The 27082-nt window shown below is 35.2% G+C and overlaps 1 protein-coding gene, 1 long non-coding RNA gene, 1 other non-coding gene and 1 pseudogene across 3 annotated transcripts; all 4 read left to right on the plus strand.

Annotated features, from left to right (window-relative positions):
* Positions 1 to 5191: 5191 nt before the first annotated feature.
* On the plus strand, positions 5192 to 6975 carry LOC104085254 (uncharacterized). Its single transcript, XM_009589249.4, has 3 exons — positions 5192 to 6267; positions 6411 to 6488; positions 6605 to 6975. The coding sequence occupies exons 1-2, from the start codon at positions 5539 to 5541 to the stop codon at positions 6477 to 6479; spliced, it is 798 nt and encodes a 265-aa protein (XP_009587544.1). The 5' UTR covers positions 5192 to 5538; the 3' UTR covers positions 6480 to 6488; positions 6605 to 6975.
* Positions 6976 to 15908: 8933 nt separating this feature from the next.
* Positions 15909 to 16005, plus strand: LOC117273963 (U6 spliceosomal RNA; annotated as a pseudogene).
* Positions 15920 to 18020, plus strand: LOC104085256 (uncharacterized). The gene is made up of 2 exons (XR_683798.4): positions 15920 to 16048; positions 17466 to 18020. It is a non-coding gene; the product is annotated as an uncharacterized lncRNA (long non-coding RNA).
* A 5169-nt stretch (positions 18021 to 23189) lies between these two features.
* Positions 23190 to 23292, plus strand: LOC117273962 (U6 spliceosomal RNA). Its single transcript, XR_004503996.1, has one exon. It is a non-coding gene; the product is annotated as a U6 spliceosomal RNA (small nuclear RNA).
* The last annotated feature ends 3790 nt before the right edge of the window (positions 23293 to 27082 follow it).

Here is a 27082-nt window from a genome sequence, read left to right on the forward strand (position 1 = left end):
GCCTATGGTGGAATTTTGGGTCGTGACAGACTGAGAGAGTGCTTACATCGCCAGTGATTGTGCGAAGAGTTGTGGATGGTGGTGGATTGGTGGAGGGAGAGAAAAGAAGGCGGTGGACCTGAACGATGGTGTGCGAAAGAAAGAAAGAAAAAATAAAAAACATTTTATCTCTCACGCTCCGAAAAATAGTTTAATACACGATGCCACATCACCAAGTTATGTCTAAATGATACATTTGAGATGTGATCGGAACGTTTAAATGAAATGGACTTAAGATAGAGTGTCTAAGTGAAAAGTATGAATAATTTTAAGGGCCATCGATATATTTTGCCGGGCATTTTTGGTCCTTTCTCCTTATTTATAATCCTAGTTTATTGGACATAGAAATTAACATTTAATTTGAATCTGGATAATGTAAATAATAAAAACTTTAAAAGTTTCATGCATTCTCAAACGCTACAAATTATAGTGTTGGACTTTTAACTAATTTGATGCGTAAAATGATAAAAATCAAACTCAAAAAACATCTCTTGTTATAAAACAATAAAAGAAGAAGAAGAGTATTGCAGAGAAAAGTAGGGAGAGAGAATTCTTATTGATTTGAGATGATTTACAATAGAATAGAACCCTCTATTTATAGGGGAAAAGTGACTTAGCTACAAAGTAACAAACCCTACAATCTCTCTAAAATATAGACATTCACCTTCAATACAATTCTATTTATAATACTCCCCCTTGAAGGTCTATTCAACAGATAATGTACCTCATTAAAACCTTAACTAATATAAAACCCAGTGAAAAAAATTTTAGAGAAGGAAAAAGAGTACACATATCTAACAATACGCCTTTTGGTTGCCTCGTTAAAAACCTTACAAAAAATATCCAGTGAGACAAAACCTTGTAAGAGAAAAAGAGTACAACGCGTATTAACTCCCCCTGATGAGACAATCAATTCACATCTTTGAGCCTTCGCATTCTAATCTTGTGCACCGTCTTCAAAAGATCGTTGGTGGATATTTGATAAACAAATCATCCATATTAACTTGAATGAATATGTTGCACCTTGAAATCATCATTCTTGATAGAGATGTAATGTCTTCATAAACTGTCGTGGAATGGCATTTTCAATATCTCCATAGAGGTAAAAATTTTCGCTGATCAAATTATCATGCTTATAGTTATAGCAAGATACATTTGTGCATAATTGCACTAAGGATGTGGTACTTCAAGATCAAGAATTATATATGCTTTAAGAGATTTAAATCCTTTAGGGATTGTCATATAAGTTAAATCATATAAGCCATATGAATGTACTTTAGATGCATATCAAGTTTTTTATGCCATGCTAGACATATAAGGTAGATAAAGGTGATTGCACACACCATTGACTTTATTCTTTTAAGTGTTTGAACTACATAACCAAAACTACATGTCTTTCATATGAAACCAATTCTATTCAAATTGTGTCTCTTCCATTTGGCTAATATTTTTGTTTTTGTATTCGACCAACTTAAGATCCTCATCTATACTTAGCGCTATGATAGATGTCATCGACAAATATTTTATATCGGTTCCAACCTCCTTATTTTCATATAGACATAACATAGATATTTCTTCATTCATATATTCAGGTACCTGAATCTCTTCTGAGATTTTATGAAGTATTATGTCATGTGATCTTCTAGATCAATTGCCTCATTTATTATGATCATTTTGATCATTTTCTCATCTTCTTTATCAAGAAGTTTATTTGAAACCGATTTGTCTATACGCTGTAAGCGTACCATAGACTTTGCCCTTCTAGGACTTAATATGAGCATTTACAATGAAAATATAATTACTTTCTTTGGGTCAGCAAATGCGTCTGGCATGCTTTGCAATATATTGCAAATGAATTATCTTTTTATGAACTTCAAGTTCATATTATTTTATTCGAGAATCTAGATATACACATGATAATTCATTCCACGTAACTTTTTCTTAATTGTTTATCATGTCTCCCCCTCATGTTAGAAAAACTAACTTACTTTCTGAACTTTGAAAACCCACCTTTGTATGTTATGGTGTTAATTAAAATATACACCGCACATCACTAATAATAAGATGAAATTATTTTGTTCCTCACCCCGAACCACTTGTGAGGGGAGAATGTAATATATTTTTGTATATAACGTATATCAAACTGATATACATAACTTTGTTCTCATAAGCAATAGTTTAACTATTAAGTGGAGGCACTCAATAATTATTTTGCTAAACTAACTGTGATGTAAACCAACTTATCAAGATAAACTTTCTTTAATAAAAAATCTAGAATATGCTCTAAATTAAATTATTGAGCAAGGTATCTGGCAAATACTATGTTGCGGGTTAATAATAATCGCATATGTAACCATCTCATAGATGCATCTTATGTGGTATATATGGCAGGTGAATGAGTCCGTACTCACCTTTGATATTTCCAGCATTCATGAGATTCAATCCCAATTTTAGTTGGTCTATTAATTAATGAGAACAAACAACATAAGAGAATTCGTAAAGAACTTTCTAGTTCTTTAATATTTACCCATATGAATTCTCTTTTATTTTTACACATCATGCTTAAATTAAGATTGCTCAATAGGCCATGCTTGATAAATCTGTCTGTATCAATAAACTTCAGGTTTACATCATGACATGTGCAATTGTTAATTAAACTCCAGTTTACTATAACATGAATTTTTATAACAATAAACATTCAGTTTACTGTGTCATGTAATTTCACCATATGTTTATTTGTATAGTACAAGTTAGGAAATAAAGCGAGTAGTTTCATATACATATTACCTCGCTACAGTTGTAGTAATATGAAAATATTAAATCTTCTCATTATTTATAGTCTCAATATAACCAACCGCTTTCGCGACTACTTTAGAAACTCAATAAATTTCTTTGAGGCTTACTACGACATAATACCTTATTGATAATCAATTTTATTTTTCCAAAATAATATAATTAGCTCTTCTAGAGCTCTCGATTAACTTTGTACTACCACATATTTATCAACATCCATATGGTGAATATCTCATTCAAGGAGAAAGTTATACCATTATGGTCATGGTCAAAATTATTATAGGCAAGATATGTTGCCTCCGTTACTTTTGCCCTGTAATAATCACATTGTCATAATATTTTTGTGCTTAATCATAATATGTACGTGATCAATGATCATTCATGCCATAAAAATGAATTTATTTTCTTATTTCATCTCAAACCTCCTTCTAGAGGTGAGTGTGGTATATTCATTACCACTAGCACGTTCATATTCTTAAAAAGAATAAATATGTATTCATAAATCAGATGGTGTCACATTCACATCATGAATGTACCATAATCATCTATATGTGCTTTACAAAATCTTATATCAAATCAATGACAAATATTACTTTCACAGAGTGAAAGATTATTTTGAGAATCCTTATTGTTCTCATTACCACAATGATGACGATTATAATTTCGCCTATTGCCACGTCTACATCCATTGATACCTTTACGGTAATAATGTTGTCTTATTTCAGACTTATTACATATTGCTACCACATTCTCTTAAGGGAACGAGAATGAAGCAAATTCAATGGGACGGGTTTCCACTTCTTGTGCTCACAATCATACATGAATTTGATCATGGCAAGACATAGAAATTTTATCACTTTTGGTGGTTATAATTTCTTACAAACTCTATTAGAGTTATAATCAAAATTTATTGTCTTTGCTTGTATTTAAAATCAAATTATAGAATTTCAATAATTTTAAAAGAGAAAAATAAGGTAAAATACTAACCTTAAATCCAGAATTTATTCCTGGGAAAAGTTCATGGAATAATTGACAATCATTATGCTCAATATTATGTATAAATTGGGCATCATGTACGTATCCCAAAGCCTGGTGACCAAAGAAGATACCTCTACTCAATTGGTTAGAGTCTCGTGCTTAACGTGTTATAAAATAATAAAAGAAGAAGAAGAGTATTGCAGAGAAAAGTAGGGAGAGGGAATTCTTATTGATTTGTGATGATTTACAATGGAATAAAACCCTCTACTTATAGGAAAAAAGTGACTTAGCCACAAAGTAACAAACCCTACAATCTCTCTAAAATATAAACATTCACCTTAAATACAATTCTATTTATAACACCCTCCTTCGTGTAATAGACCTTGAGATTGTTTGATTCCTAGACTATTTGTGCAAGTATTATAATAATATAATAATAATGAATTGGTACGAGTTAAATAATAATGTTAGTACTATTATGTAATGTGCATATTGTATATGAAAAGTTAATATAGGGTTTGTTAAGAAGATTTACATACTTTAAGAGTATTTTTGTCTTTATATATTTTTATCTAGATGTTGTTAATGTACAATTTTTACATTCTTTATTTCAGGGGCGGAGGGGGAGTATTGCATATGATTTCGGACAAACTCAGTAGCTTTTTGCTTAGATATGTATTTGTATTAAAAAATCTATTAAATATATATAGATATTTAATTGCGAACCCAATAACTAACGAGCTATGAGTTCGATTGTAAATTTAGAACCTATAAACTTTAAATCATGACTCCTCATCTTCTTCATTCATAGTCCACATAAAATAATAAGTATATAAATTACATCATAACTTATGCTAATATAATAATACGAAATGAACTATCAAAAATCAAGCATTGCATCGGTTGCAAAATTTTGTCCTATAAACAAAGAAATTTGTATTATTTTAATATTTCAAAGTCAATTTTGTTTAGTTAAGCAGAATCTCCCAAGCTCGTTTTCATCCGATAGCTCTTATTCAAATAGTATACCATGTGAAAAAAATTCCTAAGCAGAGGTAGAGGTCCATATATGAGTTCGATTAAACCAGATAACTCTTGTTCAAACAGTATATTATGTTAAAAAATTTATTAAATAAGTACATATATTAAATTTTGAACCAAATTATAAGCATTTGAAGATTGACATTCTAAAACTCAAAAATCATAAAGTTAAAATTGTGACTCTTCGATTTTCAAGTACCTATTTTAATCTAATGAGGATTATCAGACCCAAGTTTAAATCATCAAATTGTCAAAAAGAAACGCAACATTTTCAAAATTTAGCAGTAAGCCTAAAAAAGAATGTACTCCAAATAAAAAGCGCTCAATCCACCGCGCATCTTAGCACCTACTCTGTACCCCGAACGTTAAAACCGCCCCTTCTCTCTCTCTCTCAATTTCTCTCTTTGGCTGCCTTATATATATAACACTGCTTTCCCTACGATTTCACATTTCACATAAACTAAAGCCAACACAAAAGCTTGAAAGATTAACCAAGTATTTGAAACCCTCTTCATTTCTTCGTCTCTGATGTTTTCCTGAAAGTGTTTTTCCGGGAAATCAAAGTGAAAGAAATAGGAAAGAGAAAAGGAACTTTGTATCTTGGTTTGAGAAATTTTTGTGTCTGTGTTGCTAGAGGGAGCAATTTGGGTTTGTATGCAATTTGAATAGTTTTCGAGACTTTTATTCATGGCGATGGGACCAGAAAGATCGAAGCTGCCTCTACACAATTTCACCTTACCGTGTGGGCTCAAGTGGGGGAACCAGAAATTCTTACGGTGCGCTAAGGTTGAATCCAACGGAAATATCTCCGCCGTTCATCGCAGGTCATATGGGTCTGAGTTGATCGGACGGCGCCGATCAAATGATCGGAAATTCAGGCCACCGGAAAAAGAGGATGCCGGTGAAGGAATCGGAGCTGTGAGAGAGAAACTCATGTTTGATCTCCAAACAGAAGCTGATAAGATAAAAGACGCAATTTTTAGAGAAGGTTTGGAGGAGCAACAACTGTCTCCGGCGCCGACGAAAACTGCGACGACGGCTGTATCATATGCTGGTGAATTGTCCAGGCCGTGGAACTTGAGGACTCGGCGTGCGGCTTGTAAGGAGCCTAACGGATTCGTCGCCGGCGCCGGTGCCGGCGGAAGTGGTGGATCGAAAGGAGGGTTAAAGATTGATGCTTATAGAACTAATGCTCCGTCGCCGCTAAGGACGGAAAACAAATCTCCGACACTTCGAAGTGATTTTGCCGGTGGAGCCGCCGCCGGAGCTTCTACCAGCGGCGAGAAGAGACAGAGAGTGAAGTTTTCGGTTCCCCTTTCGCGAAGAGAGATCGAAGAGGATTTCATGGCGATGGTTGGACATAGGCCACATCGCAGACCCAAGAAACGAGCTAAATTGGTTCAAAAGAATTTGGATGTAAGTCAAGTTTTTTCCTCTATAAATTGAAGCTTTTGATTTATGATAATCGGACTAAATAGATGAAATTGATATAAAAGATTGTAATTTGCGCATAGCAGTAGTTATAATGTGAATTGATGTTTCGGTGATCCATTTTGCAGACGTTATTTCCAGGGTTGTGGTTGACGGAAATTACACCTGACTTATACAAAGTGCCTGAAGATCAGTAGATTGCAAAGGTAAACATTTGTCGTTGTAATTTGAAAGCTAGTTGCAGGTTTCAGTTTTTTGATGTAATGAATGATTTCAATGCAAGTTTAGGAGCTAATTTTGATTTTGATGTTTGTTTCTGCAGATCAAGGGAAGTTGGAAGCTTGTTTTTTATTTCTGACCAAAGATGATACATTTGTGACTTATTGATCAGTGTAGTGGTTCACCTGACTTTGGAAAATTTTGATGAAATCATCGAATTTCTTCAGGTAACAGAAGGGGTGTAGAAAGGAGAAAGTTTTGTTGCTCCGGTGATGCTATGTATGTTTAAATGATTCCATTTGTTCATAATCTTCTCTATTTATGTTCATCAGAATAAGTTTAACATAGTAGGCATGTTTTCAGAATCAGATCAAAGACAATTGTTCACAATGTGAGCTGAATTTTTAATGTTTTCGAGTGAATTACTCACTACCTTGTTTCTGTTCTATGTAAATTCAATTGTTTTTATTCTTATGAGAGTAGTTCTTTACTTTCTTCTGTGTGATTATCCAAGACGAAATATTTTCTATCCGCGCATGGTCTCCTGAAAGTGCACGCTCCCTCTTCAATCGTAAGAAATTGTGGTAATATTCTATGGCAGATTTCAAACTTCTGCTGCTGTTTTTATGTTAGCTTGATCTTGAAAACCTGAACGACCAGTAAAATGTTGCTGCTAAGTTGCCTGAAATCTGCACTTTACATCTTTTTAGCTACTGGTAACTAATGATGTATGTCCAGTTTGATCTGTTATTTCTTGCAATTGAGTTGATATCTCTTGAGTCACATGTTGTAAAATGTAATACCTTGATACTTTCCAGAGTGATGAACTGTTTGCTAGTATAAGAGTATCTTACTCAAAGATTTGCTAAGGTTTGGGAGTTGTGGTTCTCTGTCCAGCTGATTTTGTGTTAGTTTCAAATTGTCATCAACCTTAGGAGTAAGGAAATGCTTAACAGGAATGCTGGAAAATCATGAATATATGTTTTTCCATGATAGAACCAATGCAGTTTTTTAAAGGATTATCATGTATGTTATGAAAATGTGTTGAAAAGGAAAGAATTCTCTACTTCAGATTTGAATGCATGTTTTCTGTAAAGCCAATGAACTTGAAACTGGAAGCATCATGTCTTTAAAATGATTAGTATATTTGCTGGTTAAGAGTTCTCTGTAAAGTGTGTCTTTAGAGTATATTTTATCAAGAACTTAATTTATATACATTGGTAGTGTAAAGCTTTTTTTTTTTGGAAATCTATTTTACCTATTATAGGGAATTATTTACTTTTTTCCATATGTTCAAGTTAAGTTTATATTTATCTGTTATTTTAGGTCATTTTTAACCTGTTAGTGCACAAAACTCAGGCTCAACTTTGAAAGCATTAGCGGATTTGGTTTGGTATGGGTGGCTAATTGAATCATTTACGTAGACCATTCATTATTGAGAACATTATCCTACTTTCTTGTTTATGCTGTGGAAGCTGATAATATATTGCAACCACTTTACAATTAAATGGGTAAAGAACTACCAAAGTGAAATGAATGATACGCATTGTCTTTTATACGATAAAGAAACTTACTAAATTAAATCAAACAAAACAGCAGTAATAAAGTGCTGATTGAGTACAAACAAGAATAGTTGTTGAACTATCTCAGAATTTTTTTTTCTAAAAAAAAAAAAAAAAAAAAATGATTTTTCAGAATTTTTTTCCTACTAAGCACCAATATGGAAAAGTTTTTCTGTACCTTAAATAGTTTTTCAATTTTCTGAAAACAAAATAAATTTTCTGATGGCGTTTGATTGAAGACAGATTCCTCCCCCCCCCCCCCCCCCCCCATATTTTTGCGGCTTTCAAACGAAAAAGAAAATAGTTTCCAATTATAGAGCTAACGATCACTTAACCATTTGGTGGGGAGATTGGCATTCATATAACGGAAATAACTTTGTACTTGGATAGCAGATGTTGTTACGAAAATAATTATAATGTGGATGTCTATTTATTACTCCGCTATAAATAATCTTCCTGAAGAAGATTATCCGTTTGGTACTCTATTGAAGTTTATGTACAAGCAACTGATGCAGGCAGGTTGCAAGCAACTCAATAAAATGATTTGCAGCAGCTTCTAAATTAAACAGGCAGGTTGCAAGCAGCTCATGCAGACAACTTACAAGTAGCTCAAGAAAAGCCTCGCAGCTGCTTCCTGAAAAGTCTCGCAGTTGCTTCATTTCTTCTATAAATAAAGGAGATTTCAGTTCATTATGTACATGAGTTTGAAGTTGAATAATATATTAATATCTCTCTATACTTGTCTTCGGTTTATTTACTATACAGTTTTTATTTTATAACACGTTATCAGCGCGAGACTCTGCCATTTTGAGCACTTACTTCGAATTTAATTTCTATTTCAGTGTTCATCTCCGATGTAAGGCGATACTCTTACGTCCATGGTTAGATCTTGTTCATTCCTAGCATCATAAGGTAGATTATATCCTTGAAGTGGTGAGTTTTTTGGCACTAGTGATATAGATATCACTTACATTTGGAGTGGCCAAATTTGCGTAATTTATTTTGAGCCTTTTGCTTATATTTTAATATCTTTATCATCGCTTGCTTGGTTATATGTTACGTATACAATACCTATTTTGGTATTTGTTTTCATCCTTATTAACTTAATAAAAGATTATAAAGTGGATAACATTGTTAGATCCACTTAAACTCCAGCATAGTTTGCAAGAAATATACAACCACCAGAAGTGGTTATGTTTCGTATATCTCATTGTAACTAAATTTTGTTAACCACCAGAAATGGTATATGCTTATGACCACAAGAAGTGATAATTTAGGCTTTCTATGGTTACAATTAAAGATAAGCTAGAGAAATATTCTCTATATTACATGCACGCCACGATTTGCTTCTGAAATAGTAAATATTTTAAAAGAGGTTGAAGCATCACAATTGGATGTGATTAATGCGCATTCAGATAATTATGTTCGATTTCCTGAAGGATGATAATTTTTGATAAATATTAATCCATTCCCTGAAGTGAACGTGATAATATTAATAAAGCCGTAAATATGAATGCACTCTTGATGTAAATATATTACAATTCACCCCAGAAGAGTTAATATGATTGAGAGAATATATACTCAATATTTCATATTTTAAATTTGCTCCTGAAAAAGTAACACGATTGAAATTTCCTCTTGAAGTAGGAAAATATTTTAAAGCAGCATCTTTCTGTGCTTAAACAAAATAATGAGCTATTCAAAGTTATTTTTAAAGCACATTTTCATTCCCTGGAGTGAATGAAGAAATACCACAACTCACCTCCTGAAGAGGTAGAATAACAGAGGATATAAATAATATTTTTATAGCATAAAGATCATTGCCACACGTACCTGTTGTACGTAAAACATCTTGGATAATTTTATTAAGTATCATTCTAAGGCAAAAGTATTCTTGTAGAATGTTTTCTACTACAACCACGTTGATATATTATGGTTAGTTGTTATTAACTACCCCGAAGAAAATAACAACTCATGTATATTTTCCTGGAGGATGTAATGACTATGTGGTTGCCACTTTGATATAAAATATTCTGATGTTAATGGCGTTTCTCCCTGAAGGATATATTTGTCACAAAGCTGGTGGTAAAAATATTGAAATTCTTGATTTCTGACATTTATAAATTTAGATTTGTCTTTATATTATTTATTTGATTATGATTTTCTCTCATGATACCAGAAGTGTCTGAGAAATTTTTGATAGTACAAAATGTATAAAAAACTCCTGAAGAACTAACTGTTTGTCTAGAAGACACGTGGCATCAGTAATGTCCGGATAATATTAGATTGTGGATAATAAATGAAGGCTCTAGAAGAGCTTATATACAAATATGTCATTCATATTATATGATTATGGTCAAAATATATGTTGTAGTAAACCCGAAGTTTACTGATACAAATGGCTATCATATTGAGACCACAAATGATTAAAAGATTGAAAATCTTCATGTTTCTACAATTATAGGAGGTAAAATAATATGTATGTGAGAAGTTACCCGCCTTATTCTTCAATTTGTACTACATCATGTATCACAGTAAACTAGAAGTTTACTAATGCAAAAGCAGTCACAGTAAACCAGAAGTTTTACTGAGGCAAAAGTAGCTACTGTAAACCAGAAATTTACTGATACAAAAGTAGACACAGTAAATAAGAAGTTTACTGATGCAAAAGTTTATGCCATAGTAAACTAGAAGGTTACTTAAAGATAGCACATGCTATGATAAACTTGAAGTTTTCATTTGCCATTTTTAAATGAGCTATTTGAGAATTCAGATAAGCATATACTAAAGAACTAGAAGATTCTTCAAGAATTCTCTTGTGTTGCTTGTTCTCATAATAAATTGATTATACCAGCTAAAGTTGGGACTAAAACCTCTAAATTTTGGAATATATAAAAGGTGAATATGGGCCCATTCACCTATCATGTGAACCACTTATAGATGCATATATAAGATGGTTATATGTGCGTTTATTATCAACCTGCAATTTGGCATTTGAAATTGCCTTTCTCAATTAAGAGCATAATTTTCAGATTATGAAATCAAGATAGTTCATCTTGATGATGTTGGTTTATATCCAAGCTAGTTTAGCATTGAATACCTCCTATTAATGGCTAAACTATTGCTTATGAGAACAAAGCCTCATGTGTTGGTCTAAGATTTTCTAAATTACATGCCACCACACTTGTATGCATCAGACCAACAAAATATGATAAGTCCTCCCCTCACAATTGGTTTAGGATCAGAAACTAAATATTTTTACTATCTAATAACTTTGATATGTGGTATATGATTAATTTATCTACTACAATGCACAAAGATAAGTTTTCCAAAGAAGAATGGGGATATGAGTTAGTTTTTCTAGCATTTGGGGGATGGAATAAACAGTTAAAAAATATGCTATATGAATTGAATTATCATTATTATGATACTCACTTAGAACATAATTCAAGTCAAATGCCAGAAGCATTTGCTGATCCAAAATTAAATATCATATTTCACCTGCAAATGCTCCCATTAAAATTAAATTTCCTGAAGAATAAAGTCTACTGCATGCATGAAGCGTAGTAAACCGATCGGTTCTAAAGGTAACAATCTTTGAAAATGATAGGAGCAAATGATCAAAATGATCATAATGAGGAGGAAATGAGATCTAGAAGAGCCCATGACATAACATTTCATGAAACTCCGGAAGAAATTCAGGTACCTGAAAATAAAGAAAGTGATGAGATCTCAACAAGTTATGTCACTTGCGAACCGATACAAAATGATCGCCTACGAGATATTTGATACAATATAGTGCACAATATTATAATAAATTGTGAAGATCATACATGTAGTCCAGACACCTGAAGATGTCACGCCATTTAGATGCAAGTCATAACCTATATGACTCATTTGATCAAATTTATATAAAGATCCATGAAGGATTTAAAATACTTGAAGCATATGATTCAAAGTCTCGAGAAATGTACTCAATCAAATTACAAAAATCTTTGTATGATTTAAAACAATCAGGGTGCATGTGGTATAATCGCCTCACTGAATTGATGAATGAATGTTATATAAATGATGGCATGTGTCCATGCATTTTTACAAAGAAAATAACATCAGAGTTTGTTCCATGGGGTTTCATAAATCTCATAGAACTCCAGAAGAGCTCCAAAGGGAAAAACTTTGTCTTAGTCTGCAAATTGAATATTTAACAGACGAGATCTTTATCCATCAATCTGTCTATACAGAAAAAGTCTTAAAACGTTTTTACATAGACAAAGCGCACTCATTACGTACACCAAATAGGTGTTCGATCACTTGAAGTGAATAAGGATCCGTTCTGACCTCCATAAGAGGACGTGGAACTCCTTGGTCCTGAAATATTCTATCTCAGTGCAATTGGTGCACTTATATATCTTGCTAATACTAACAAAGGTGGTGCAGGTCATATTGGTTATGCAGATGCAGGTTATTTATCATATCCCCATAAAACTCGATCTCAAATCAGGTATGTGTTTACACGTAGAGGTACTGTCATATCATGGCGCTTCACAAAACAATCTATTGTTACTACTTTTTCAAATCATGCTGAAATAATAGTTATTCATGAAGCAAGTAGGGAATGCGTATGGTTGAGATCAGTGATTCATTTTATTCGAGAAAAATATGGGTTGGAATGTAATAAAAACCCACAAATATTATACGAAGACAATGCTGCATGCATAGCCCAATTAAAGGGAGGATTTATAAAAGGAGATAGAACGAAGCACATTTCACCAAAATTATTCTACACACACGATCTTCAAAAAAATGATGACATCGATGTGCAACAAATCCGTTCAAGTGACAATCCAACAGATTTGTCCACTAAATCTTTGACAACTTCAACTTTTGAGAAGATGGTATACAAGATTGGAATGCGGAGACTCAAATATTTGGAACAAGATTTTTATCAGGGGGAGTAAAATACACGTTGTATTCTTTTTTCCTTACTAAGGTTTTTTCCATGGGGTTTTTCTTGTAAGGTTTTTAATGAGGCAGCTAGAATTGCGTATTATTAAATATGTGTACTCTTTTTCCTTCACTAGATTTTTTCCACAAGGTTTTTCCTAAAAAGATTTTAACGAGGCACAATATCTTTTAATGAACATCCAAGGGGGAGTGTTATGAAAAAAATTATAATGTGGATGTCCATTTATTACTCTGCTATAGATAATCTTCCTGAAAAAGATTATCCGTTTGGTACTCTATTGAAGTTTATCTACAAGCAACTAATGCAAGCAACTCAATGAAATGATTTGCAACAGCTTCTTATTAAACAGGCAGGTTGCAAGCAGCTCATGCAGACAGCTTACAAGCAGCTCAAGAAAAGCCTCGTAGCTGCTTCCTGAAAAACCTCGCAGTTGCTTCATTTCTTCTATAAATAGAAGAAATTTCAGTTCATTATGTATATGAGTTTGAAGTTGAATAATATATCAATCTCTCTCTATACTTATCGTCGATTTATTTACTTTATAATTTTTATTTTATAATAGTAGATACGGTTGTTCAATTTTTTCATGGAAATAGATTTTATAATTTTATTTTTGTCCTTTTCTAAGACCTTTGTAAAAAATAATATTAAGTGCATTGGTTCCTTCTTGTAATTCCCTTTTGTCCATTCGCGATCCAACTTTTCAAGCACGAGAAAATTATCTCGGAGCAGACCACGAAGAGAAATTGCTATTAATACACCAAAATTCTAAAAATATAAGCACGGAATAGCCTAACTCTCCTGAGTTCGAGTTTATTCACTAATTATTGATTATTTTATTCAAATCAGAATATGAACTTTGTGAGGTTTAGATTTTAACTTATTTGTTTGACGAACTTTTTTTATTCCATGACACATGGAATCAAGGAAAAAAAAGCTTACGCTCACTTTATATACTAAATCATACTATTAGGGCTAGGTGTCGTTTGGTATAATGAATGAGCAAAAATAATCTTAGGGCAAAAATTTAATATCGTCTTATTTTTTGTTTGGTTATTAATTCTGAGATAAGTTATTTCAGGATTAAAAATAATACCGAGATAACTATACTTGCCAAAAGGTAAAATAGTAATCCTAGGATAAGTTATCATATGATGAAGCAGTAAAATTGACAATCCCACGATTAATACAACATACCAAACAGTCAATAAGAAATAATATCAGGATATCTAATTCCAGTAAACTTAATCCCAGTAAAACTAATCCTAATATAACTAATCTCAGTATAACTAATCTTCAAATCAAACGACCCCTTAATTTACTACATTTACTATTTAGCCAAGTGATAAATTGAAATGAGACTATATAATAATTAATCATAATTAAGTAAAAAGTTAATATAAATATTTACACTTGTCATGTGATTATTGGTTTGACGTAAACACCTAAAAGTTTTTTTGACATGAATTTCCATTGAACATATGTGACAAATAACTCGTAGAACATGAAATGGGTGAGCTTTTATCAGGTTTGAAATTATCAAAACAGAAAATTGATTTGTGTGGACTAAAAACAAATATATATTTCCATCCAAAGATGAGTGATCCTAACTTTTATTTTTCTTAGTTTTTTATTTTATTTTAATAATAAGCAGCATTCTTGCACACGACACGTTCTGAATGCATGGACCTTTTCTTTTAAGCTTTTTATTTTTTATTTTTTTATTTTTTTATTTTTAAATCTTAGAGAGATTTCCTTCTATACACACTTGAGGCGTTCCAAAGAAAAATAAAAGATTAAAAGAAAACCGAATAAGGTCCATGAAATAAGGGAGTTATTTGAAAGCTTCATAATTTTGCTTTATTAAACCATGACAGTTTAACAAGATTCTTGCATTATTAAACTACGGTCTATGTTTTTGAAAAGGTATAAGTCTGTTACAAAATTTCAAAATAGAAAATAAAAGGGAAAAAAGGAAGAATGGTGCTTGAAAATGGATGCAAATTGGATTAGATGAATTGGTTTGGTAAAGTTACAAGTGTAGATTCCCAGAAAAAAAAACCCTAAATAATCACCCGTTTAATTACTTAAATTAAAAATAGTTGGCGAATATAATATATATAAAATTCATGTGCAATATATATATAACTATATATAACCAATGAGTATTTATATATATCAGCTACGAAGTTTGGTGGACTAGTTGGGTAAAGATCCTGTAAAATATTGCGGTTGTCGATGGATGAAATTAAAAAATAGCCAGATTTACAAGCGATAATTAAAAATAGCCATAGTTTCAAAAGTAATCGAAATTTAGCTACTTTTTATGTAAAGATAAATATGAACGAAAATACTGTTCAAAATTTCGAAAAATATTCCAGCATAATATACTGGAGTTTAAATTTTTTACATGTGAACTTTCATCATAATATACTGGCGTTCCCGCATAATATACTAGTCCTGTATAATATGCTGTAAGTTCATACACATGTGCTCCAATCTCCAGTATATTATGCTGGCACTTTTCGTGTGCTGGATTTCCAGCATAATATACTGGAAGTTCATACACAGGTGTACCAATCTCCAGTATATTATGCTGGAACTTTCCTTGTTGCAGCAAAATAGTGACTATTTTTTAATGACTTTACAAATACTGACTATTTTTTAATTATCAATCCAAAAATTGACCAGCGCGTGCTATTTTTACTTTGTCGTCGACGGGCTTAATGTTTTTCAGCCCATCTTGTAAGAAAACACTCAACTAAACAAGCAAAGGAACAGGCTTTCTGATTCCAACGAAAAGCCCCCATACAGCTTGTCCCACACCGACGAGAACATAAAGCTCTCTTCCGTTTATATGGCAAAATCTCAATGGTGTCGTTTTTTCCTTCTCGAACATCCGATAAAATTGGAGCGATACACAAAAGATTGTCATGGCCGATGACACGCACAAATCGAGAAATGGTCTAAATGTTTTTTCTCCATTCTTAGATTTGTTTGTTCGGACCTTCAATCTGAGGTCAGTTTCTTTCTTTCTGCGTTTTCTTTATTGTCCCTCTTTGTTTCTGTAAATGTTCAAATAACACCTTTTGGGTACTTCTTACTCGTTTAGTATCATCTGAATAATTGGTCCGTTTAGAGAATTATAACCTCAGGTGTCCTTGCTATTGATTATTGAATGTTTTCTATGTCAGTAAAGCAGCTATTTCATGTTTTCCTCACAGTAAAACAACTATTCGGATAGCTGCTACGAATAAATCATATAGAAATTGATCGTCATTTTATTAGATAAAATGTGCAAGAAAAGATCACCCAAACTGAGTGGGCGTTTGGACTTAAGAATTGTAAAATTTCGAAAAAAGTGATTTTTTTTTTCAAAGTGAAAATGGTATTTTAGAATTAGAGTTGTGTTTCGACATGAATATAATTTTGGACTTTTTTTGAATTTTTTGCGAGTGATCTGACTAAAATTTTTGAAAAAGAACTTTTTTGAAAATTTTCAAATTTTCTGAAATTCATGTTCAAGCGAAAATCTAAAATTTCATGGTCAAACACAGATTTTAAGAAAAAAATGAAAAATTTTTCGAAAAAAAGGAATCTTTTTTATGGCCAAACGGGCCCTGAGTATATTTATAGCAATTGTTGAAAGTTAATGTAGAAGCTAATACAATTAGCAGCAACTGATGTACACTAAAAGGTGATTTTGGGTGAGATGCTAGTTAGTGACTATATGTGTGTATACAAACATAGTTATGCCTGTGAAAATATGGGAAGATTATTTTGTACATATATATCGGACACATGTATTGGATGAATAAAATAGTTAGTTATTGTGTTAGTTTTTACTCTGTTGTTCTCTAACTCAACTACATTATATTCCACCGTCCTTCTGTTCTTAGCTCAAGCTCGTTTTAATCCCTCCGAATTTAGAATCTTGACATCAACTTCAAGGGATTTCGAGCAAATAAAACTAGGAAAGAAATCCTAGGTGAAATTTTTTCCAGAGATCTAAGGAAAGCAAAGAGAAAATATCGTTTCTTTTGGTAGTAGTCAGTAAGATTTGGAATCATGCTCTTTATATTATTCTTGGTTGAGTGATAATTGTTATTGACACCTATATTACATTAAAGGCGATTGTATAAAATATAGTCGAGGAACAAAATCTTATAAAAAGCAAAACATTAACGATTAAGTTACACCTCTAAGGTGAAGTAACTATCTATATCTGTGGAGGAGTATGCTGTATAATTGGGAAAAGGAAAAAAAAGAAAAGTAAATATAGTGCTTGAAAATGAATGCAAAATTGGGAAAGAAGATTAACATGGCCTCTGCTGCGCAAGGATGAAACCCACAAATCCAGATATCGACCAACAAATCTTTTTAAACCCCCAACAAATTTAGATTTGTTTCCTGTAAACTCTGTGGACGTGAAGCAGGGATGCTGTCTGGTCGACAATGCGAGTACTAGCTTGGATCTTGGGAGACATTAAGCACACAGAACTATTTTTTTGCTCGCTGCGTCAGCGGGGTGGCCTTTTCATCTTCTCAATCATTAGCATAAGCTGTCTCATTTTTGCCACATATATAGTTTATCCCATGAGCTAGTAAAGTCAATGCTCCCACATCCAACTCCCGAGTTGATGCTTAATATGTATGTGATGATGGTGTTTGGTTTTTGGCTTACTGGTCATATTTATTCAGTACGATGGGAAGTTCATTTCTTCTATTCAAGCCCTTAATTTACCAATATATTGAGAACATTACTGCAGATTGTTGCTCTAGTTACTCTCAAGAATCGGATAGGGATATTTAGGTATACCATGTCAATAATCTGACCCAAGTGAGCATTGTTTGTTTGATTTAAGATCATCTTAGTTGCAGATGCTAGTTCCAGCTGAACTACTTATGATGTACCATTTCGTTTGCTGGAATTTGTTTTCATATATTTTGGCTGATTCTGTTCAAGTTTACCAATTACCTGTTGCTCGTGATATAGCTTTCTCCGATGAATTGTTTATTTTTTGCATGACTCATATACTTAGTAGTGATTGCATGAATGACAAATTATGATTATCTAAAGGAACTGAAACTGTGAACAGATGGGCCATGGATTCAAGGTATATGTGAGATCCATATTCCGATATATCATGCTCAACTCTTAGACTAGGCTAATACTTGACATGCTACTGATGGTGATTACATTACTAGTAACCTGTACAGCAAAACCTCTAAAATTCAAAATCTCAAGGTCTCGAGAAATTAGTTTTACGGCTTTTAATCGAAAGAGATAGTTTTTTACCTATTTTTATAATCACAAAACTTACCAACTGAAACAACTTAGGAAAAATGTGGACACTCACTGTAGTGCCCTAAATACCAAAATAGTTCACGTTAAGTGATATGGATAGTTCCCTGGATAAATATAGTTTTAAATCCAGGCAAATAATCTGAATTCATAACTCTTCCAGTTCAGCTCCACTTTCTCTGTTTTTCAGATTCTTAACAAGGTTGTACAATCTAGTACCCAATTCCCTAGGAACTCAGTCATCTTAAAAGTCATTGTAGGAGAAAGTGTCTAGATTTCGGTAAGAAAAGAAAGTTCATGTTCTGTTTAGCTTAAATCTTACCTTTTTTTAAAATATAAAGGCCTAAATCTCCTTTTTTTTTTATGAAGTAAGAGATATCATTGAAAGACATCAAGTAGATGCAGAGTAATTACAAAAGCAAAAGTAGTGTTAGCTCCGGTACAATAGTTGCTAAACTAAGTTTAAGGAGCTAACAAAATCCAATAAATTAATTGGGCAATTTACAGGGGTAAGAGTACACCAACTGTATAGGTTGGTTAAACAGATAGCCTTCAAAGTGTGTGTTGGAGTTGAGATTCTATCAGGTTCCTTTCACTCCATAAACACCAAAAGATAGTAGCTGGGATTATCCTCTAGACTTTTTTGATGGCTTTATCAACTCCGCAAAAACTCCAGCATTCATAAGCATCTTTTATTGACTGAGGTTGCACCCAACTCAGTCCAAAAACAGAGAGGAAGAAGTTCCAAAGTTCTGTTGCAACTGGGCAGTGTAGTAGAAGATGGCTGATGGACTCCAAGTTCCTCTAGCACATGTAGCATCTGTTAACCAACGGAATGCTCCTTCTGGTAAGGTTATTTTGGGTCAGACAGACACCATTTAGAACTGTCCAGGAAAAGCAAATCACCTTGACGGGAAGTATAGTCCTCCAAATAAGTTTCCAAGGCCTGTTTTCAATCATTCCATTTTGAGAACTCACATGATTATAGCCAGCTTTAACTGTGTATATGCCTTTGCTAGTGCCTTCCCATGAGATTCTGTCTCGCTGTGAATCTATTATACTATGGCCTTCAATCAGAGCTAATAGGTTCAAAAAATCATCACACTCCCAATCTTGTAGGTTCCTTCTGAAAGTGACATTCCATGTGCTCCCTTCTCTATTATCAGCAATAATAGAGTCAGGACTGCATGCAATTGAGGCAAGTGACTAGGTATGATTCTTTAGGTACAATGTTCCCCAACCATTTATCTTTCCAGAACTTCATATGTGCTCCATTCCCAACATTGAATGATATGTTTTCGAAGAACTCATCCCTGTACCTAGAGATGTGCTTCCAAACACCAGTGCCATGTGTTGATGTAGCTCTTTTTGTGAGCCAGTTGTTCTGAGCTCCATACTTAGCCGAGATTACCTTTTTCCAGCAACCAAAATCCCCTTGCCCATACCTCCAGAGCCATTTGAGACGCATACTTTTGTTGTGTAGCTTAAGATCTCTTATACCCAGGCCCCCTATTGCCTTAGGCCGAGTGCATCTGCTCCACTTTACCAAGTGGAATTTGTGCTCCTGGCTGTTACCTTCCCATAGGAATGAGCTTCTCAATCTGTCGAGCTTCTTAATTATTGAACTTGGCATAAGCAAGAGAGGCATGTAGTATGTAGGAATGCTGTCAAGCACACTGTTAATTAGTGTCAGCCTACCCCCATGGATAAGTATTGCATTTGCCAAGTGGCAAGCCTCTTCTCAAATTTCTCAATTATGCCATTCTAGATCCCTGTTGACTTGAATTTCGCTCCTAGAGGTAAACCTAGGAAAGTGGTAGGAAATGTGCCAGTGCTGCAGTTGAGAATCCCAACAAGTTCTTCTAGATTTACTACCTCATTGACCGGGTATATAACACTTTTCAACAAATTAATGTGCAATCCAGATAAAGCATAAAAAAAGAAGTGTGTTAGATTGAGATTCTGAACTTGTGGTTTGTTAGCTTCACAGAAAATCAGGGTGTTGATGACGTCCACAACACACCTCAATAAGAAGTATGATACGACCGTATGCAATATAAATTACCCAACTATGAGTCCGGGTCGAATCGACAAGGAGTTATAAGGGGTGTTAGGAGTATATACTTGAAGAAAACAAATTGATTAACTAAATTTGTACTTCCACAAAAAGTTTTGATTTCTACTTCTACTATTACTCTAACAATTGTAAGCTAAGTAAAAGAAACTAGAAATGAATAATTGATTTTGGTGTTTTTCCAAATAGTTTAAAAGCCTAGGGATGTGACCATGACCTAGGTGTTCGCCTAATGTGTTAAATACGTTAGTACTTGTTTTGTTGATTGGGGTGTATTATAGCTCTCAACTCTATGTTACCCACTCAATACCTCTCGATCAAATAATGATTTTGCCCAATTTGGCTTTCTGCTCAAATGGGTATCAAATAAAATAGTTGATATGAGCTCAAGTCGGGTTCTTACTATCATGAACTCTTTAATTAGGCTAATCGAACTCTCAATTGACCCAATTCCTTGTTAGCCAAGTTATCCTAGACTAGGTCCCTCTTTCTCAAGTACAGACTAAGTAAAAAAGGCATGAATCAATGCTTGCAACCATTAATTCTAAAATTGAAGCATGAACTAGGCTAAATAATTAACACCAAATCATAAACAAGCATTAAATTAAATACCCATAAGGTTTACACATTAGGGTTGGGTCACAACTCTAGTAAAAATCTAGCTACCCATAGTGGGTATTGAAGAAAATAAAGAAGAATTGCAAATAAAACCCATAATCAAAGATTAAATTGATGAAGTATAATGTTTAAACACTAAAATGATAAAAAATTCCTAAAATGGCAAAAGGTAATAGTTACAACAACTTTCTACTTCGAACTTGACCTAAAATTATGAAACTCGTCTATTTATAGTGGGCCAAAAATCGCTGACAAAAATGCCCCTCGGGAGGTTCTGCGGCCGCACAATTCCATGTGTGAACCACAAATTTCTTTAGTTGGCAAGAGATGGGATTCTGCAGCCGCACATTTCTGGATTGCGAAACAACTTCTGCGGCCGTACAATTCTTGTGCGGTCCACACTTCAGTAAGGCGTCAGGACTTGGTTTTCGGCACACTATCTGAACTTGGAACTATTTGTCAATACATACCCAATTTTGCGGCCGCACAATTCATGTGCGGTCCGCACATTTGTCAAAATCTTGATGGGTTCTTTAGCTTGGGTTGCAGACGCATATGGAATTCTGCGGTCCGCAATTTCTTCTGCGGCCGCATAATTCCTTCTGCGGACCGCACTTCTTTGCTTCTGCGCCCTTTATTGCCTTGTTCTTCGGAACACTCATTTTGTAGTCGGATTTTATCATGGGAGACCGAACTTCCAACATTCCTGCAATTTGCACAATTTTATTAGTTTCGGGAACGCAAATTAATACTTTCGAACTAAAACAAAAGCAAAAAGGTACTTAAGCAGTCAAAATCCCCACTTATCAGGTGTCATCTCCGTAGAGAATGTGGGAGATGTTAATAGTATTCAAAGGATCTCTACCCACTTGGAACCCCTGTATCCGCTACAATTGACCCCTGTATCCACTGCAATTGCTTTGCCTTGTCTAGCATTCTTGTTAAACCTTCCATAGATAGAATGAAAAAGAATGAGGAGCGAGGATCTCCTTACCTTAAACCCTTCTCTTGGAAAAGAAGTCAATTGGTCCACTGTTCACCAGCACCGAGCACTTCACAGTCTTTATGAAAAATTCATTCCACCTTATCCATTTAAAACCAAACTCCATCTTCGTTAGCATGTTTGTGAGATACGACCAATTCAACTGATCTAAAGGCTTTTCAATGTCCAATTTACAAAGAATCCCAGGCATGCCACTTTTGGTCCTCCAGTCTAGTACTTCATTTGCTATAAAAGATGCATTAGAGATCTGTCTTCCCTCTATGAATGCATTTTGCTCCCCTGAGACCAGCTTCCCCACCACCTTCTTTAAACTTTCAGCCAAAACTTTAGCCACCCGCTTGTAGACACCACCGGTTAAACTAATTGGTCTATAATCCTTCAGTTCCAATGAACCTCTTTTCTTGGGAACCGGTGCTATGAAAGAGGCATTACAAGATCTAACCATGTGACATGTTTGATGGAAATAATTCATTGCATTCATAATGTCACATTTAAGGAATTCCCAAGCTTTTTGAAAGAAAGCCATGGTGTAACCATCTGGGCCAGGCGCCTTGTCTGGTGCACAAGATCTTAGGATTGCCAACACCTCTTGCTCTTCAAAGGGAATTTCAAGTGTATTTCTTTCCTTCAGTGAAAGGGTAGCCAACCCTTCGAAGTCTAATGTTGGCCTCCATGGTTTAGTTTCTATGTAAAGCTTCTGATAGTAATTCAAAATTTCAGCATTTATGCGATCTTTGTCCTCTATAATCTCCTCACCAATTTGAAGCCTTTCTCTATGATTCTTCCTTCTGTGAGAGCTTGACATTCTTTTGAAAAATTTGGTGTTTCTGTCCCCCGCACATAACCATAAGCATCTAGATTTATAAAGGCCTAAATCTCCTAATCTTTTCCAAAGGTTTTGTCATTTTCCAACTGTGAATAACTAATTAGTAAACTACACTTCTGTGGTACTAGGGAGGAGTATGCTTATACAATTAAAAGAGGAAAAAGTAATATAGTGCTTGAAAATGAATGCGAAATTTGGAAGTAGATGAAGTGGTTTATAAAGTAACAAGTGCAGTTCAAGTTTTCATCCCAGTATAGTCCACAAGCTACCCATTTGGTAATGGGCTTTTCTAGAAAGCTCAACAAAACAAGAAAAGGAAGGAAGCAGAACGTTCATCCCTTTGGGGATATCCGATAAAATTGGAACGATATAGAGAAGATTAGCATGGCCCCTGTGCAAGGATGACACGCATATGTCGAGAAATGGTCCAATATTTTTTCTTCCATCTCCCCAACGTATTTGTTAGGGTTTTGTTGGAACCTTCAATCTGAGGTATGTTTCTTTCTCTTTTTTTTCTTCTTTATTTCAGTGCTCCTCTTTGTTTATGTATATTGTTAAAAAGCTTCTTGCTTTCACAATATTGGTTGAAGTGTTGTGAACTTTTATATTTCGTAGTAAATTGTGAATATTTATTGAGCTAATTTTTCACTGTGCAATTTGTACAAGCTTAATGTCAACTTCTTTGTTAAATAGGGTGAATGAGTCTTTTGAGCATATTATTTGATATTTAAACCGAAGATAGTGTTAAAACGTTAGAAGAATATTTCTATTTTGCAGTGTTTTAAAAGGCGTTGGCCTAAGGCGAGGCGTTTTACATATGCCTCAGCGAGGCGTAAGCCTCGAGGCACGGTGTCACGACCCAAAACTCTAACCTGTCGTGATGGCGCCTATCGATGATACTAGGCAAGCCGACCTTTCAAAAACAAAACTTCAATATTTCATAAAGAAGATAATTCAAAGCTTTTTCATACCAGAAATTTTACAAAAATCAAAGTTGAATTCAAAATAAAATGCGGAAAGATAGCCCCAAACATCGGGGTGTCACAAAGTCATGAGAATCTAGATATCCAGCCTAAAAAAAACAATGTGTAAGTATCAATACTGGAAGGAAAGAAAACATAGAAGGAGAGACAAGGTTTGCGGACGCCGGCAGCTACCTCGTAGTCTCCGGTACTCGATCGCGCACGAACTCAACGACCTCCGTGATCAAACACACCTGGATCTGCACATGAAGTGTAGGATGTAGCATGAGTACAACCAACTCAGCATGTAACAGAAATAAATAAGGACTTGAGAAGCAGCGGCGAGCTATACAATTATAGTTCATTTTCAATTATTCTAACAAAGAATAGACATGCTTTCAAATCTGGCAGTTTAAGTCAAATAAGTTTTATACAGTTAAAGTGTAGGTAATCCGAATATAGAGTCTTTCAGAAATTTCACAACAATGACAGTTAGCAACTAAGTGCATAAATAAATGAAAAACAAGTACAGCCTCTCAGGGCAACAATCACTCAACTCGTCACAACAGCTCAATCACTCAGCCCTCAGTACTTAGACAGACTCAATAGGTACCTGCGTTCACTGGGGTGTGCAGACTCCGTAGGGGCTCCTTTCAGCCCAAGCACTATATCCGCACGGACAACTCACGTGCTGCACGGACAACTCACGTGCTATAGTATCAATATGTGGAATCGCACGGACAACTCACATGCTGCACGGACAACTCACATGCCATAGTATCAATACCTCACAGACAGGCCCTCGACCTTACTCAGTCATCAACCTCTCTAGTCTCTCCGGCTCTCGGAAATCACAAAGACCGGCCCAAACAAAGATAACATAGTGTATCAACAAGAATCAAGAAGAGGCTGAGATATGATAAGCAAGTAAAACCATGACTGAGTACAAGACAAAAATTAGCAAGTAATTCAACAAGTACGTGACCTCTGCGGGTCCCAACAGTACCATCACATAGCCTAAGCATGATTTCTAACATGATTTGCAGTCAAATTTCTATAACTCAGGAGAGCATATAGCTAGCAACAAGTTATTCAACTTTACAGTTTCACGGAATAGACCAAGTCCCAATTCCTACGCTGCATGCCCACACGCCCGTTACCTAGCATGTGCGTCATCTCCAAAATACTCACATAATCCAATAATCTGGGGTTTCATACCCTCAGGACCAGATTTAAAATGGTTACTTACCTCAAACCGCGCAAAGTCCTACTTCGAAATGCCTTTGCCCCTCGAATCAATCTCCAAACGCCCCGAATCTAGCTACAAGCAGTACGATATATTTAATATAGGCTAAAAGAATCAATTCCACAAGAAAAATACGAAATTATAAGCCAAAATCCGAAATATGCTCAAACCAGCCTCCCGGGCCCACGTCTCGAAATCTGACAAAAATCACAAAATATGAACGTCATCCACTCACGACTCCAACCATACAAGAATTACTCGAATCCAACCTCAAATCACCTTCCAAAACCCAAAATTTTAGCCTATGAAGTTTCTACCATTCCCCCCCAAATGTACAACTCAAATCCCTAATTAGATGATGAAAATAGCAACAGATTCATGAAATATAGTCCAATCCGAGTTAGCATTACTTACCCAACAATCTTCTTGAAGAAACCTCGAAAAATCGCCTCCCACCGAGCTCTCAAAGTTCCAAAATCGAAATGGGAATCAAACCCTCAAAATCCTATTTTCTGCCTAGTTCTTTCGCATCTGCGGACCTACTGTCGCACCAGCGACGCCGCACATGCGAAATTTCCCTCGCAGGTGCGGAAATGACTTAAGGGACTGGTCCGTATCTGCGATAAAGTGGTCGCACCTGCGGACAAAGGTCCGCTCCTGCGATCTTCCCCTCCATCTCACTCTCCGCATCTGCGGACTCGCAGATGCGGAAATGTCCTCGCACCTGCGACCCTTGGCCATCTCCTCAACTCCCGCTTCTGCGCTCCTTCATCCGCACGTGCGAGTACGCACCTGCGGTCTCCCCACCGCAGGTGCGAAACCACCAAATATCAAAAAACTTCAGCCATTTGCCTAAGTCCAAATTCAACCCGTTAAGTATTCGAAACTCCCCCGAGGCCCACGGGACCTCAACCAAATATATCAACAAGTTCTAAAACACCATACGAATTTAGTCGAGCCCTCAAAACACGTCAAAGAACAACAAAAACGCGAATCACCCTCCAATCCAAACTTAATGAACTTCGAAATTTCCAAATTTTACAAACGATGCCGAATCATACCAAACCACGTCCGATTGACCTCAAATTTTGCACATAAGTCATATTCAACATTACAGACCTACTCCAACTTCCGAAATCGGAATCCGACCCGAATATCAAAAAGTCAACCCCCGGTCAAACTTTCGCCATTTCAAGCCTAAATTAGCTACACACCTCAGATTCACAGTCCAGACACGCTCTTAAAACAATCATTCGTCCTCGAACGAGCATAGAGAGATACCTGAAGTGGTGAAAAGATGAGGATAACGACTGCGCATATCATGCTCGGTCTCCCAAGTCGCCTCCTCGACCGGCTGACCCCTCCACCGAATCTTCACAGAAGCAATATTTTTCGACCTCAGTTTTCGAACCTGCCAATCTAATATCGCCACCGGCTCCTCAATATAAGATAAATCCTTTTCCAATTGGACTGAGCTGAAATCCAACACGTGAGACGGATCGCCGTGATACTTCTGGAGCATAGAAACATGGAATACTAGATGAGCTCCTGCTAGACTGGGAGGCAAGGCAAGCTCATAAGCAACCTCCCTAACTCGTCGCAATACCTCAAATGGACCGATAAACCTCGGGCTCAGCTTGCCCTTCCTTCCGAACCTCATAACACCCTTCATGGGTGACACCCGGAGCAAGACCCGTTCTCCAACCATAAATGCAATATCGCGAACCTTCTGATCCGCATAACTCTTCTATCTGGACTGGGCTGTGCGTAGTCTATCCTGAATCACCTTAACATTCTCTAGAGCATCGTGAACCAAGTCTGTACCCAATAATCTAGCCTCGCCCGGCTCGAACCAGCCCACTGGAGACCTACACCGCCTACCATACAGAGCCTCATACGGTGCCATCTGGATGCTCGACTGATAACTGTTGTTGTAGGCAAACTCCGCTAGTGGCAAGAACTGATCCCATGAACCCCCAAACTTCATCACACACGCACAGAGCATATCCTCTAATATCT

Source organism: Nicotiana tomentosiformis, chromosome 4, assembly GCF_000390325.3.
Source record: "Nicotiana tomentosiformis chromosome 4, ASM39032v3, whole genome shotgun sequence".
NCBI lineage: Eukaryota > Viridiplantae > Streptophyta > Magnoliopsida > Solanales > Solanaceae > Nicotiana > Nicotiana tomentosiformis.